Below are 16,264 nucleotides of genomic sequence, written 5' to 3' on the forward strand. Positions count from 1 at the left end.
TAAATGTTGTATTTCCAGTTTATAATTGTCTAGCACTTCTATTTAATTAGCATCGTTCCATCTCTACTCATTTTGTTATTATATTATCAATTTCCCTCTTTTTATTTGCTTATTGCATTTCCAACGTCGCTTCTGCAGAAGTGAGTATATATTTTTTTTTGTCATTTATTTGAATTTGATTGCTATAATAATTTATGCATATTTTGAGAATTTAATTTCAACCCATTATCTTAAAATGTGATTTGGGTTGCAATAACAATGCTAATACGTATAAAAAGTGGATGAGGTTTCTATTAGTAGCAATATTTTTCTTCCTTGTGAATAATTGAACTTTGATAGCCAATCCTACAAATGGATATGTAACGTCATGACTCATGACCTTATCTCTATATATAAGTCGGTATTTATTCAACATAATAATAATATAGGACAAAAACTAAAAAGTCATAATATGTGTATCAATTATCATCACATGACATCCTTTTGGACTTATATCAATATTGTGACAAATAATTTGTGTGCCACAAATTGCTCAAAATAGGAAAAGAATATTAATTGGCACAAATCTCGGTCTAATATATCGTCTCCAAAACACATGTTCAAATTTCAATCATTAAATTTTGTACTCTTTATTTCGAGCAATTATATATTGATTAATTCTCTCTAATTATATAGAAATAAATTCAACTTATTGATTTTTGCATATTTATTAACTCTTTTCATTGGTATGTAAAATTTTCAGAAAATATATTAGTCTAGTAACATTATAATTCCTCCTTCCCAATTAATATAAAACATTTGGTTTTCGGCACGGGATTTTAGTAGTGTTATCCTGTGAGTTAATGAAGAGAGAGTTAGTAAAAAAGAAGAAAATGTAAAGATAGTACTCCTTATTTTCATTTTAAGAAATATTTTATTTTTAATTGAATAAATCCATAAAGTAAAATATTTCATTTTTTCATATGACATAGACTTAGAAATCTATGAGAATTTCAAATTGAGAACATTCATATTGCTGTGCAAATGTAGTTCGTACGTAATATAAAGACAAAACTTAACTTTTCAAATGGACTAAACGTAAAACGCACGAGTTTTTCATTCCCAAAATTCAAAAGGTGTTTGAAAATGGATGGGAATTTCGGCTAAACAATCAAATAGCAAATAATTTTGGAATGATTTTTGTTGAAAAAGTTACTACTCATTTTGGTACATTCTTTTAAAGTTACAATTTTTTTTTATAAATATTAGAGTATGTTCACTATGTTGTATTATACTATATAATGATAAAGTTTTATTTTATAGTTAATAAATAAATAGTCTTAAAAAATGAAATTAGTATGTAAGACAATGTGACACAAAAAATTGTGTCACAGATGAGCTTATTCTCCAAAATAACCAATAAGCTTCTTTTTTGAAATATATCTAAGGATTAATTTCTAAAATACTCTTTAATACCATGCACAAGCACATCACAAACAATCAATATGCCATCTCCAATGAAATGATCAAAACCTTATTTTTAATAACTACCTTCTTAACGAACGAAGACGGAGGATGAGCTCTTAATGAAAGCACTAGTTGTTAGGAACCTAAATTCCTAACGAACCAATAAAACGAAAAATAACAATATAAAGAGAATCCGGCGCCCGTTAGGGTCGGCGGAGAGATAAATACGGATAAATTCGGCGCCCGTGAGGGTCGGCGGCAGAACGGGGCTGAGCGCGGAGTATTCCCGTCGGCAGCAATTGATTTGTGATTCAAGCCAAGGTGGACGAAATACTGATTTCATTAATTGATTGAATGAATAAAATGATAACAAGCTCTCCTATTTATAATAGGATAATACTAATACCCTAACTTATCAAACAAGAAACAAATATCTAAACAAATATGGGAAAGATACGGTGAATCAAAATATAACTAAATAATTGGGAAAATCTAAGATATGGCTATCTTAACATGTTCCTATTATTGCTTTAATTTCTCCATATATATTTATATTATTGAATTGAAACTAACAAGAAAAAATGTAACAAAGTATACATACATAAGATCACAAAAAAATCCCACTAATGTATGAAATCTAAACATTGTATAATCAAAACCAATCTAAAAGACAACACAAAAAAAGAAAAGAAAAAAAAACTCCTAAATTTACATGAAATCTTCAATATTCCAACTCTCCGGAATCTCAAACTTGAACAGATTACTGCAGAAACTCTCCCTCTCATCTTCCCCGCCGCCATTGTTAAGCGTAGAAGCGCTAGACAACGACACCGAATCCATGTTAAAATTGTTGTTATTGCTATTGCTATTGCTGCTGTTGGTGTTGGTGTTTGTGTTCGTCGATTGAAAGCTCGAATTTTCGGAAAAATCGGCTCCAATTTGATCCGGAACTTGGTAGCCGAAGCCAGGCATCGAATTATCTTGAAACATCGGCTGAAATTGAAACGAATTATCATCGATGTTTGGTGGAATTTGTTGATCGAAAGTGTTTTCAAACTGATTGATTTGATTCTGAACGTGTGAGTTCAGCAGCTGAGAATCATTGGCGGCGGCGGTGGTTGATGCGAGGGTCATGGCGAGCCTCAGCGCCTCGGGATTGAGGAGCGTCTGGAGGCGGAGGAGGCTCGGTAGGTTGAGCTGGGGCGAGGTGAGGAGGGAGGAGAGGTCGAGCAAGTCGAGGCGCGGGGCGTGGGTGACCGGGTCGATCCCCATCTTGAGCAAGCGCTTGCGGATGTGGGTGTTCCAGTAGTTTTTGATCTCGTTGTCTGTTCTCCCGGGTAAACGTGCAGCTATGGCCGACCATCTGAACATATTCGTAAAATTAATATTAGTAGGGCTAAAATCGGAAATTTTACTATTTCTTTAAAATTTTAATGCTCCATTAGTCCAATTTAATGTGTCGCATTTTCTTATAGGCACATGAAATTGCAACATTTTATAGTAGTATGTTTTGGGAAAATTGTTAGAAAAATCGTGAAATTTGGACAAATTCTGGTCTATTCAGACTCTTGAAAAATTAGATGGGAAAAAGATGAAATTTAACAAATTGAAAAGTGAAAATTTGGTGAGAATCTTACTTGTTGCCAAGAACACTATGGAGTTGGATAATGGTTTCTTCTTCCTCAAATGAGAATCTTCCCCTCTTTATATCTGGCCTTAAGTAATTAGTCCATCGCAATCGACAACTCTTCCCACATCTTTGAAGACCTATAACATATATAGCTTATTAATCAAACCATATAAAAGGTTTCGGAGGGACAGAATTGCAAGAATATAGAAAAAATTGATATGATCTAAATATATATACCAGCATTTTTGGGAAGATTTCTCCAATTTCCGGCGCCGTGGGCGTGGATGTATCGACTGAGCTTCTCGTCTTCTTCGGGCGTCCACGGTCCCTTTTTGAGGCCATTTTTGTCGCAGCAAGGTGTTCTTCCCATTGTTGATGAGTGATAAGTTAAGAGCAGTTGTAGCTAGAGAGAAGGAGATGATGTTTTGTAAGAGAAGTGAAATGTTGTTGTGGTTGAAAAGTGAGGACAAAGTGATCCTATTTATAGAGAAAAAAGGAACAGTGTGTGAAACAGAATGAAGTCAATGTGATTGGCGCCGTCCCGGCCTGGTCTAAGCGTGTCCCTTTCTCTCTCTCTCTCGTGTGCTGTCCGTAGCTGATGAAACACTTTTTTTTTTTTTTTTTTTTTTTTTTTGTATTGAGCCGGTTTTAGTGTCTAGGTTTACATATTCATTAGTCAAGTTACAAGTTTTAATATTTCGCAGTCGACGACCAATTCTGATATTCAGTGATGGTAGAGGTATGGTGGGGTTGCTCGATCCTACTGTAGATCGATGCAAATTGTATTAATTGACCCGATGATCCATATTTGCTGCGTCTTTGATCTCACAACAGTCGTTACTTCGCTCCAATCCTTCTCATTTCTATTACTCCCTCCGTCCGCGAATAGGAGTTCCATTTGTTTCCGGCACGGGTTTTAAGAAATGTTAAGAAAAGTGAGTGGAAGAAAGATCGTGAAATAGGGGTCTCACTTGTATATATTAGTTTTAAATGATATATGAGTGGAATGAGTTAGTGGAATGTGAGGTGTCTTTATTATTTATGGTAATTATGAACTGGGACTCCAATTCACGAACGGACCAAAATGGAAAAACAGGACTCCTATTCACGGACAGAGGGAGTACATTATTAGTATTTCGTCCGTTCCTAATAATTTGTCACCATATTACCTAACACGAGTTTTAAGAAATGTAATAGAAAGTTAGTTGAAAAAGTCAGTGACACGTGGGTCCTACCTTTATTTATTAATTTTATAATAAAATGTGAATTAGAATAAGTTAGTAGAATGTGAGTCCACTACTAAAAATAGTAAGAGTGAAAGGTGATAATTTTTATGGACGGGCGAAATTAAAAATAGGTGATAAATTTTAAAGGACGATTATTATTTATTTATTTATTATCCACTGCTAAATAATTGGTTCAAATATTCATAATCGATTTCCACATAATTTTTCTGTTGAATCAGAATTTAAATTTGTCTCTTCAATTTTGTTTTGATTTCAATATTTGTATTTTATCGAATTTATGGTATTCTTTGTATTATATTTAACCCACGAGTTTCGTGTTTTTGGATCTAATATTTGATTAACAATTTAATTTGATATTCTTCGTAGTGTGTTTGTATGACGGAAGTCTATAGAAGAAATTGGACGGATGTCGATTTTAGCATTTAATTTTTCCCTTTTGCGTTTGACATATTTTCCATCTGATCAATTAATGATCCTTAATTAATTGATGCAAACCACACTAGCAATTAATTTCTCTTTCTTTTTCGTTTTCGTTTTCCTTTTCATCTAATCATATATTATCGACTATATTTAATTTGATATCTAATGATGGATAGTGCTAATACGACATGCAATCAAATAACTAAACAAAATATGATAACTTAATACTCATTCCACCCTACTCTAAATAACACATTTTTATTTTCAGGACGTCCTATTATAAATGATATATTTCTAAATATGAAAACATCATCCTCTCTGCTTTTTCACTCTCTTACTTTATAAATAAATAAAGTAACAAACCTATATTTTTATGTCACTAAAGGTACACAAAAATGTTATAATAAATTGGATTTTCATTTCATATTTAAAAATAAATAGCATGAGTGTGTTCTCTTGATTATCCAAAGATGAAGATTATGAAGTCAAGGTAAAAATAAGTAGGGACAGGTGGCGACCATAAAGTGCATTTGACCTAAGCCATGAAGTCTTGAAAACAAGGGTGATTGGTTGGTATGGTTGTTAAATCCCCTACCCAATTATAAGTATATTTGTCTCATTTTTCATCAATTGCTTCCAAGCATGAAAATACTCTTCTTTACCTTTTTCTGGAATTATTTTGAAAATCTTGTACCCCTTTTTAAGTAGACTAATAATCATGCACTTTTAATTGAAATCCAACAAATAAGACCGCCATATTTTGTTTGAGAGTTATGTCTTAAACAAATTTTTTATGTTGAAGAAATGCCCAGAGCCAATAATTGACTAATAATAGAGTAACAATACAGAATATATATAACCAATAATAAAAAATCAATTTAGAACTGAACCAACAAAATAAATAAGTTCAAATTAGAAGCAATGACAGTCCAGAACCTTTGTCCTGGCAGCAAAGCGTTTAGACATTATTGTATGAGGTGCCGAATTCGAACCCTTGACATCAACTAACGAAAAAAATAAAGGGCAGCACTCATTTTCTATGTCACGCAACACTAAAAAATCATTGAATGTAGCGAACTTCGTATACACAGAAAGAACACTAAAATAAACACAACCCAAAAACTCCCAAAAAAACATAAGACAAACAACAAGTTTACCTACACACAAAAGATGATTTAGCACCCAAACAAAAGACTAAGAGAACACATGTTAAAAACAATTACAAATAAGAAACAAAAAGATACAAAGTTAAAAACTATAAAATCATAGCCCAATAAGCCAAAGTTTCAATTACCATATATTTTTATTTCAATAAATTGATGCTCCTAGGATCTTTTCTATATCTTAAAATTATAAGTACTTTAAAACCAATATATATGCGTTGTGACAACACAAATATTTTCTTAGCTATTTGGTGTCAAAACTTTAGTCATAAGATCTTTGGCGTGGCTCACCCATACAACTGCATACGATTGAAAAAAACTATTGTACACACATATAATTATATATATATATTTAAATTGTATATTTAGGTAGACCGTTTGAATAAATGAATGCATCATGCTTACAAAAAAAAATAATATTATGCATATCCATGCATGATTAATTATTATTTTCTTCTTATGATTTCCTATTTTGAGTTCGATGCTAACACGTATTTACCTGCTACAAAATCCCAGTTTCCAAATTGGGGCAATCTGTGTGGCCACGTACACATATACAACTGTATATATTTACTAATACTATTGTTTTAAATTTGTAATCTAAATCATGATTCATGAATCATGTCAACACAACCATGCACTCTCACCTATTCTTTTCATTATTTCAAAATTATTTAAATTGCTCAAAATAGACTGTTTGTAGCCACACACTTACACCCACTCTATATGTATTAAGTATATACATGTTTGTGTATTTTTTGTGTATCACATATATGTGGGGCCGGAGCGTATCAAAACCCTAACTTTCATTGATCCTTTCCTTGCAAAAAAATAAAAAATGAATAAGAATGCTTCTCCCTAATTTTCATAATTAATAATATTAGAATTAGAATTATATAAATTCAAGATACTTTTATCCATAATCAACATTATTACGGGCGGGCGGCCCCCATAACCATAACTGACACCGAATTTTCATACAGAGTTGGCCAAAAACGATATCGTCGCTGCTCAATCTGCACATTTAATTTTTTTAGCAAGTGAAGAAGATGCGGGGTCATTTTGATTTTTTTTTTTGAAATTTATGTTCTAAAATGACAATTTGACTTATTAATGTTAATTAAAATATCTTACTACTTGAGATTGCAAATAATTTTCAACTAGTAAATCTAATTATCGAAAATTATGTTTGGATCCACTATTGACTAAGTTAACATTGGCAATGCTAAATTCCTATGACTTGGGTGAATCGGACAAGCAAGCAAAGTGAAAACCGTTAGACTTCAGGTAACTGTTTTATCTAATTCTTAGCTAACAAAATGGATTTTGATCCTCTAAAAGAGATCAGAGAATTTGGTCAAACAATTTTATAACATTATTTAATCTCTCCTAAAATGTACTTTCAGTAGCCCCAAAGTCAAAGAGAGTACTCTTAATCCAAGGAAGCTTCCTTGTCTTAATTACGTGGTTGACTTCTATATGTAAAGTAATTAGTAATGTTTGCTTAGTTTAAGAATAAAAATATTACTCTCACTAATGTGTCAAAATTTGGTTGACACATATATTACTTTAATCTTTTACTAAGACATAATCAAACAAATTGCAGTTAATTTAAAATTATAAAATGTATGAACTCAAATAAATTACTATAATAACATTCAATAATAAACCAAATTAACTCCCACTTTTGCTCCCTGTGTTATAACAATCTAATTTTTAAATTAGGAATTGGTGAAAATCAAGAAGATTAATTTATCAAATATGAATTTAGTCTTCTGTTTCGTCATTGGGATTGAAAAAATGAGGCTGGGTTTCTTGCAAAATCATACTTCTTCAAGTAATTAGTTGCCACCAGTAATTATTTTTTAATAGAAGGCTTACCCTAATTAGCCACCACGTCATTAGTTTAGACACTAATTAACAAAAATATTTTGAATAGCTGATTCTACTGTTATGAGGTGTTCATTAACCCTCAACAAACTTTTAATAACTTATTAATCCCCTTTGATTTTATTTCGCCACGATTAATTATTTATTAATCCCAACAATTCTATGCAATATCATGCATAAAAATTAATCTTAACCATTCAATTAATCAAATGTAGAACTTTTCTTGATCGCGGATGCTATCGAAGACCGAATTGCTAGAGGTTACTGAAATTGAGAAAAGAGGAAAAATATAGAAACTTTGCTGCAAAAGATGAGTTTATGAGAAGAAAAGAAATATAAAATTCACGAAATTTGGTCAAATTATAGCCCGGCAAATTCGAAAACCATTAGAAAAATAATCATTTGGCTGTTCGCAACATTCCGCGATGTTATTTTTGGTATAATTGTATCTGATTTGGCAACCGATTAATCATACATGGACGTTATCGCAGGTTAGTTAAATAATGTCGTCTATTCATCCAATCTGTGTTGTTTTATTGGAAACACATCAACAATATAATCTGAACATAATTTTTTTCCAACTGATATTTAAAATTATGAAACGAACCAGAATTTGACCAAATCTCATCGTATTTCTGGCAAGTTGCTACAAATATGACAATAACAAGTCGTTACCAATATTTTTTCCTGCGTCCATCCCAATTTATTAGTACTCCAAATACCATTGAATATATTAGTATATGAATATGAAGACCGTTGAATAATTACGTAGGATTATTGCATGCAAATACGTGTATGGCTGCATGGAGACAGTGTACGAAATGTGCGCATGATAAATCGTCATTAGATTAAATAATGAAGGAGACAAGTCCAGATGTTTCTAGTACAAAACACCAAATCTAAAATTGTGATCAAGGTTAATTGTTTAACAGAAAATGGATTAAGATAGATTAATGCTATTAATGATCGGTAGTTAGGTGGCATAATGTAGTAAACGGAATTCTTAAGTAGGTAAATATGTGTACAGAGGTTTGTTGTGAAAATAAAATATAAGAAAAAATAATACAAATGGAATTCTGTAATTTAATGTTCATTTACAAGAGATATATACTTTAATCTTCTCTGACCAGTGCTTGATTAAATAATGTGAGATCCATCGGTATATTATGGGATGACATACTGCATTGCTAATTTGGGATTTGAAAATAAATGATAAATATTAATTATGAAAATACTACTAGTACTATTAGTTATATAGACATAATATTAACCGTTTATTTGTATTCAATGAAATAATGATGTGAACCTAGTATTTTTGGGCATAGTTGACATTTAGTAGTGTACATATTTTTTAAAATGTGTTTTTATTCTAATACATTCTTCAAAATTGTTATTGGGATCGATCATTTTTAAAGAAAATTAAAAAATTAAAACACGATTTATTTTTTATTCAGGTCTTTAGTAATAAGAGAAAATATAATTTGTATTTTGATGATCCCAATAATTTGTAATTTCAAGAGGCCCGGGTGCTCATAAATTAATGGTGATGCATGTGATGACTCATCGATTTCTTATAATATGTTGATTTTATTTTCATCAAACTCAAATTGATTTACTTCAAATTTTATATGAAGCAAAAAATTAATAGAAAAAACACTATACACACCTTTTTGATGAAAAAACTGTGCACAACTTAAAAATAGTTTATAATATAAAATGTCATAACCGAGATAACAAAATTAATTACATAAAATGTGTTGGACACAACCCATAGGATTTAATATTTTACTAGAATTTAAGAGGAGATAGACGCCTGTATATGATAACTTGATAAATATTTAACTAAAATTAATAGTGAATTAAATGAGATTATTTTTATCATTCCTCACTCAAAGCAAATAAAATGAATTCTTCTTTTAGAAAAATCCTTACTTTAATTTGACTAATTACCTCAATAGTTTGACTATACAAAAAAAGAGTAGTTTATAAGGTTAGGTATGAATTTACAGAAATATTTATATAGCCATGTAGCCTTCATGATCATGACCAAATGAATTTAACAAAAATAAAATTGATGAAACCAAATTTTCTTTCTTTTCTTTTTAACTTCATCTATTTCTTTTCTTGTTCTATACATGAAATTGGAATAATACAAGTAAAATACAAATGAAAATACAAGTAAAATACAAATGAAATCAAATCAAATCTCCAACAAATCATCCAAATCCCACCCCTCAGAAATCTCAAACTTCATCAAATTGCTGCAGAAACTTTCCCTCTCATCTTCAAAAGTTAGAGGGCTGCTAAAATTCTGGCTGCTGTTTCCACTGCTGCTGCTTCCGTTCATCGATTGAAAACCCGAATTTTCCGAAACTTGGTAGCCGAAACTCGACACATCGCTGGCATTTGCCGAAGGAACCATCACATTTTCTTGAAACATTTGTTGAGATTGCGACTGATTGTGAAATGAGTTATTGTAATTGTGATTTGGTGGGGTTTGTTGGTCGATAATGTAGTCAGAGTGATTAGGTTGGAGAGGTGGGGCCGCCGAATTCGACATGTTGTTGGCCCCGCCGTTGGCTGATAATAGGGTCATGGCGAGCCTCAGCGCCTCGGGGTTGATTAGGGTTTGGAGGCGGAGGAGGTTGAGCTGTGGCGAGTTGATGAGCGAGGAGAGGTCGAGTAGGTCGAGGCGCGGGGCGTGGGTCACTGGGTCGATCCCCATCCGGAGCAGGCGCTTCCGGATGTGGGTGTTCCAGTAGTTCTTGATCTCGTTGTCTGTTCTCCCGGGCAGACGTGCCGCGATGGCAGACCATCTGGTCATAAGTAAAAAAAATATATTTGAGACGAACGAACTAAAATCGAAATTGTTTTCCTAGTTAAAAATTATTGAATTTTGAAAAAATATATTTAATTTATTAGAAAATGTACTATACCAAAATTCACATACGAGATTTTGTTACATATCCATTTTATAAGAGGAAAAATGTGATTTGAAATGTTTTAACTTCAACGTGCCACGTCATCATTAAGGCAAGATTTTTTTTTTTTTTTTAAAAACGATGATTGGAAAATGAATAAAATGGTGAGAATCTTACTTGTTGCCAAGAACACTATGGAGTTGGATAATGGTTTCTTCTTCCTCAAATGAAAATCTTCCCCTTTTGATATCTGGCCTTAAGTAATTAGTCCATCGAAGTCTACAACTCTTCCCACATCTTTGTAAACCTATAACATATATATATATATATATATAGCTTATTAATCCAATCATATAATATAGATAAAGAAAAAATTGATATGATCTAAATAAGTGCATACCAGCATTTTTGGGAAGATTTCTCCAATTTCCGGCCCCGTGGGCGTGGATGTATCGACTGAGCTTCTCGTCTTCTTCGGGCGTCCATGGTCCCTTTTTGAGGCCATTTTTGTCGCAGCAAGGTGTTCTTCCCATTGTTGAGAGTTTGAGAGAATATGATTAGAGAAGAAGATTATGTTTTGTAAGAAAAGTGAATGTTGTTGTAGGTCCGGTTGAGAAATTGAAAACAAAAAGCGGCTATTTATAGAAAGAAAATTGATAGTGTGATAAACATTTTTAAGTCAATATGATTGGCGCCGCCCCCTCTCTCTCTTATGCGTTGTCACAAGGTGTCAAGGTTGATGGTCAAATATTACAAATGTCAAATCTAATTAAGATTTAAGATTAACCTGCAATACACTTTCATTCCAATTACTAATGGTGCATCTCCAATAGTGCGGATGTCCCGCCGCCCTTCCCGACGGACTTTCGAAAAACACCTTCTGCCACGTCATAAGGACCCTCTACAGCACTGCTACGTCATAAGGACATCTCACTGCATAGTCGCGGACATCCCCAAGGACATCCCGACTGACTTCGACAATAATAAAAATTCACAAACTCACAATCTATTACTGAATAAATATTTCGACACGAATACGGGGAAAATCAACGAGCCGTATATGGAGTTTAAAAAAAATAAAAAATCGGGACGTCCGCGCAGGAAATCCGTCGTGGCACCGCAATGGCGGATGTCAAGACGGATGTCCCGACGGACGTCGTCGGAAAGCCACGGATGTGCGGTGTCCGCAGCCGACATCCGCATCCGCCCCTCCAACGCTTAATGGCGGATTTCCCGCGGAGACTTCCCCCCGACACCTCGCCGACGTTCGCCGGGACATCCTCCATTGCGGATACTCTAAGTGTTCGAATCATAGCAAAAGTATATGGATAGGAGCATAGCCACATATACAATGAACTAAATCGCTTTTACAGTAAACAAAAGTCATTCTTACAGTGAACTAAATTTGTGTTATCTAGTTATATATATACATTAATATTAGTTTGTGTTATCTAGTTATATATATACATTAATATTAGTTATATTTTGATCATCTAATTCCCTCAAGTCTAGGGAGCTCTTGAGGCAATTTGTTCGATTCAGTAACTCTAGTTTCGATTACTCAACCCTGGTCATTTTATAGAAGAAATTAAAAACATAATTAATTGAAGTAATTTGTTGGAGATTACCGAAGAGCTAGTAGCTTATTATATGAAAATTAGTTTGAAAAAGGGGGTGGCCTTGAATAGACTTTTTAGTTAGTATTTTGTTTGGAACCTTTGGAATACTAAGAAATGTTGGAGTTAATGCTAAGACTAAAGAGTTTTGTCATTTTCGCATTTATTTTTCAATTTTGACATTATAATTTCTATCTCGATTAATGTCTTTCAATTCAATATCGACTTTCCATTTATTTTTCAGGGTACATGTTAACTACACAATAGATTAGTCAACCACATGCACTTAAAAATGATCTTTTTATTTTCAATTTATAATAATATACACGACAAAACTCTACTCATGATATAGTAGCATATACTAGTACACTATTCATTGAATAAAATAAGTGTGATATTTGAACACAACAATCAACTATTTATGAATCTTGAGATTATATTGATGACTCAAAGATGAAGAGATAAGTTCTTGGCTCACGGTAACTTTATCTTGGGACAAGTGTCAGGCCAAAAATGGCTTTGACCTTATAAAGTGAAATCTCATCACAAGAATAATTGGTGGGTTCGGTTGTTACATCTTCTACCAATTATAATCATATGCTTCATTTTTCCATCACTTATATACTTAAAAAATAAACTATTCTTAACCTTTTCTCTTGGCATCATACTTGTAGGATTGAAACAAATTTCAAAATCTCGTCACCTAAAGTAAGTCAATTATGTACTTTCATGTTAGACATGTCAAATAATTACAAGATCATAGTTGAAGATGTGTCGAGTTAATAAAGGATCTAAATTTTGTACTATCTTACTAATTATGCCTTCTAATTAATTACTCCCTCCGTCCAATTGAATATGACCCACTTTCCTTTTTAGTTTGTCCCAATCAAGATGACCCATTTCTTAAAATGGAAATACCTTTATCTCTACTTTATCCCTCTATCTTACTTTACTCTCTCCTCTTAACACACAAAAATTAACTGCATAAAATCCCCTGCCGCCCAAGGAACGGGTCATCTTCCTTGGGACGGAGGGAGTACTATATATACTCCACGTCTCACAAGAGTATGCATTCTTTTGTTTTCAGCTCGTCTCATAATTTTGGAGAGTTAAAGAAAAGATTGAAAAATTCTGTAACACAAGAAGAATGTGAATTTCCGGACTAGTTAAATTAAAGAGAAAATGAAATAGATGGAACTATTTAGAATTCTAAGTGTTTCACTAATACAAGAGCATGCATTCTTTTATTTTTAACTCGTCTCATAAAAATACACACTTTCTAATTTTGGAGAGCTAAAGAAAAGATTGAAAAATTCTGTAAAACAAGAAGAATGTGAATCTCCGGACTAGTTAATTTAAAAAGAAAATGAAATAGATGGAACTATTTAGAATTCTAAGTGTTTCACTATAATAGTAGTGTCTTTTACATCGAATCATATGTATAAGTATTTTCTGATATAATTTGCATTTGCTACATGTAATCTTAAAACTATTGCACATGATTATGTTTTTCTTGTATACAAATTTGAAAAGATATGCATTATACTTCATTATATTGTACTCCAAATATTTTACTATTTAGCTATGTGGGTCCAAAAACTAATTGATTAAGTCATAAGATCTTAGTCTGTCCCGTATGGAATCCATTAAAAACTATCAAAGTATAGTATTTTATATACATGTATATATAGTATTAAAATTTAATTTAGGTAAGCCTTATGAATGAAGGAGACCAATCTTGGCCATAAAAAAATTTGTGTAAAGAGTAATTTTATAACTATGATTTCCTATTTGAGTTTGAAATCAACACGTGTTTACCTGCTACAAAATCCCAGTTTCCAAATTGGGGTAATCTGTGTGGCCACGTACACTGAATTATCTCAATCCTTAATCATAATTAAGTCAACAGCCACTCTCACCTATTATTTTCATTATTTCAAAATAATATAAAGTATTCAACATGAAGCTGTACGTAGCCACACAAAAATACACACACACACGTATCAAAATCTTTTAATTATTTTATTCAAATTTTCAACTTTCCGTTGATTAATTGTGGGAAACGGCCGCTTCTCACTCGGTTGTAATTTTATGTATAAACAATTATTTTAGATAATTGAAGTACTTTACAGATTATTGAATATTGAGAAGATTCCGAGGATCAAAATACTAGTAGTACATAAGTTCAGAATCGAAAATAATGAAATCGATATACCGATAAAGCAAACACTCTAACCAAAATCATTAACGTAGAAAAGTAGCAAACGAACCCACCAGTTAATGAATATATCAATGTGAATATATAATTTACATTGTACCAGTTGGGAATTTCCCTCATCCTAGAGAAGAATGTACACACTATTAATTTGGATATTGCAAGCAACTCAAAGACATTAGACTTTGAGGTAACTAATTCATCAAACTCTTAGCTAACAATACAAATTTAGGTCAAACAATTTTAATAAAATATTACTCTCTTTACCCTACTTTCACTAGACCCAAAGTCAATACACTCTTCCAACGAGGAATTGTGTCTAGTTGCGTAATTAATCTTTTCTCGTAATTGTTTCAAGTTTTATTACCTTAACACACAAGCACATGGAGTGTGATATACTCCTATATTAGTGATAAATGTACTTAAATTGTATATATGCAGTTGACCTTTTTGGTATGCTACATTTAAATAGACTCATGAATATACTCATTAATTTAAAATAAATTAACATTATATATTCACAAATAATACAGGGAAATATTACATTTTAAAAAATTAAATGTCTTTAGATTTAGAAAAGAACTTTTTTACATTGGATATCTGCATAATTATCTCAAAATCAAATTGAATATCATGCGTAAATTTTCACAAATTTTTAAAATCAAAATTCTTTTTAGTTATCTTTCTAAATACATTAGGGTTAATCTAATAACGAAACAATGTAAAATAATAATGAAACTGATTTACATAGAATCAGTCCGATTTGATATAAAAAGTGAGGGCATTATGTACGTACAATTATCATCAGGGACGGATCTAGCATTAAGCTTGATGGGGCAAATGCCCCTGCTCATATTTCATTCTTTATATATATGTATAACCAATTATAGAGATTTTTGTATTAATCTTTCACTAATTGCTCCTTCTTTAATTTTTAAAATTTCTCCATATATATTTTTGTCCCTCTTGCTAAGAACTTCTAGATCCGTCTCTGATTATCATTATTCCATATTAATAAAAAAGAGACATACTCAAAATGAATTAAATTAGATACCTCTAATCTTTCACTAATCAAAACACAAAAAAGTTTAAAAATTCAATTACTTTTCTACTATATATGTTCACATCAGATATATGCAACAATTACGTATACATGAAATCACGATGATATATACTAAAGTGCAAAGAAACTTTTACTTATGTTCCCTATTTGGGCTCATACATCATGCTAAAACAATAATTTACCAATTAGAAAATCAAGCACACCTTGACACACACTTGTCCAAACTTTGTATTTCAACAGTAAAATAATAGGGCACTTAATTATTAACTTTTAAATATTAAATAAAATAATTAATCTACTATTTCGTCATTAGGATTTCTTGCTCAAACATACTTCTTGTAGCAATTAGTTGTCAAACAGCCTATAATTTTTTAAAGAAGGCTTACCTTAATTAGTCACCACGTACGTCGTTAATGAATTTAGAAATTAATTTAATTATTTAATTTGGTGTATTCCACTGTATGAGGTGTTCAATAATCCTCAACAAACTCTCAATAATTTATTTAGACACCATTGAATAATTAACAATTCGAGTAATTCGTCTGAAGTGTGGATAAGAACATACATTGACGATGTCATGCAGTTAAAAACTTAAAATACGAATTAATTAATCTTAACTATATTATTAAAAATGATTATATTAATTTATAGAT

The 16,264-nt window shown here is 31.8% G+C and overlaps 2 protein-coding genes across 2 annotated transcripts; both read right to left on the reverse strand.

Annotated features, from left to right (window-relative positions):
- Positions 1-2,028: 2,028 nt before the first annotated feature.
- LOC125188595 (transcription factor MYB41) lies at positions 2,029-3,517 on the reverse strand. Its single transcript, XM_048085539.1, has 3 exons — positions 3,314-3,517; positions 3,084-3,213; positions 2,029-2,809 (listed from the first exon to the last, which is right to left on the reverse strand). The coding sequence occupies exons 1-3, from the start codon at positions 3,444-3,446 to the stop codon at positions 2,155-2,157; spliced, it is 918 nt and encodes a 305-aa protein (XP_047941496.1). The 5' UTR covers positions 3,447-3,517; the 3' UTR covers positions 2,029-2,154.
- Positions 3,518-9,898: 6,381 nt separating this feature from the next.
- On the reverse strand, positions 9,899-11,312 carry LOC125190502 (transcription factor MYB102-like). Its single transcript, XM_048087825.1, has 3 exons — positions 11,118-11,312; positions 10,895-11,024; positions 9,899-10,612 (listed from the first exon to the last, which is right to left on the reverse strand). Exons 1-3 carry the CDS (start codon positions 11,248-11,250, stop codon positions 9,997-9,999), a joined length of 879 nt encoding a protein of 292 aa, XP_047943782.1. The 5' UTR covers positions 11,251-11,312; the 3' UTR covers positions 9,899-9,996.
- Positions 11,313-16,264: the final 4,952 nt, after the last annotated feature.

This window comes from Salvia hispanica, chromosome 5, assembly GCF_023119035.1.
Source record: "Salvia hispanica cultivar TCC Black 2014 chromosome 5, UniMelb_Shisp_WGS_1.0, whole genome shotgun sequence".
Classification (NCBI taxonomy): Eukaryota; Viridiplantae; Streptophyta; class Magnoliopsida; order Lamiales; family Lamiaceae; genus Salvia; species Salvia hispanica.

Bases quoted from the DNA above. Each gene is read 5' to 3' on its own strand.
- LOC125188595 (XM_048085539.1), bottom strand. From the start codon at position 3,446: ATGGGAAGAACACCTTGCTGCGACAAAAATGGCCTCAAAAAGGGACCG. The intron at 3,214-3,313 runs GTATATATATTT...TATATGTTATAG, and splicing joins AAATCTTCCCAAAAATGCTG to GTCTTCAAAGATGTGGGAAG. The intron at 2,810-3,083 runs GTAAGATTCTCA...GAATATGTTCAG, and splicing joins CATAGTGTTCTTGGCAACAA to ATGGTCGGCCATAGCTGCAC.
- LOC125190502 (XM_048087825.1), bottom strand. From the start codon at position 11,250: ATGGGAAGAACACCTTGCTGCGACAAAAATGGCCTCAAAAAGGGACCA. The intron at 11,025-11,117 runs GTATGCACTTAT...TATATGTTATAG, and splicing joins AAATCTTCCCAAAAATGCTG to GTTTACAAAGATGTGGGAAG. The intron at 10,613-10,894 runs GTAAGATTCTCA...ACTTATGACCAG, and splicing joins CATAGTGTTCTTGGCAACAA to ATGGTCTGCCATCGCGGCAC.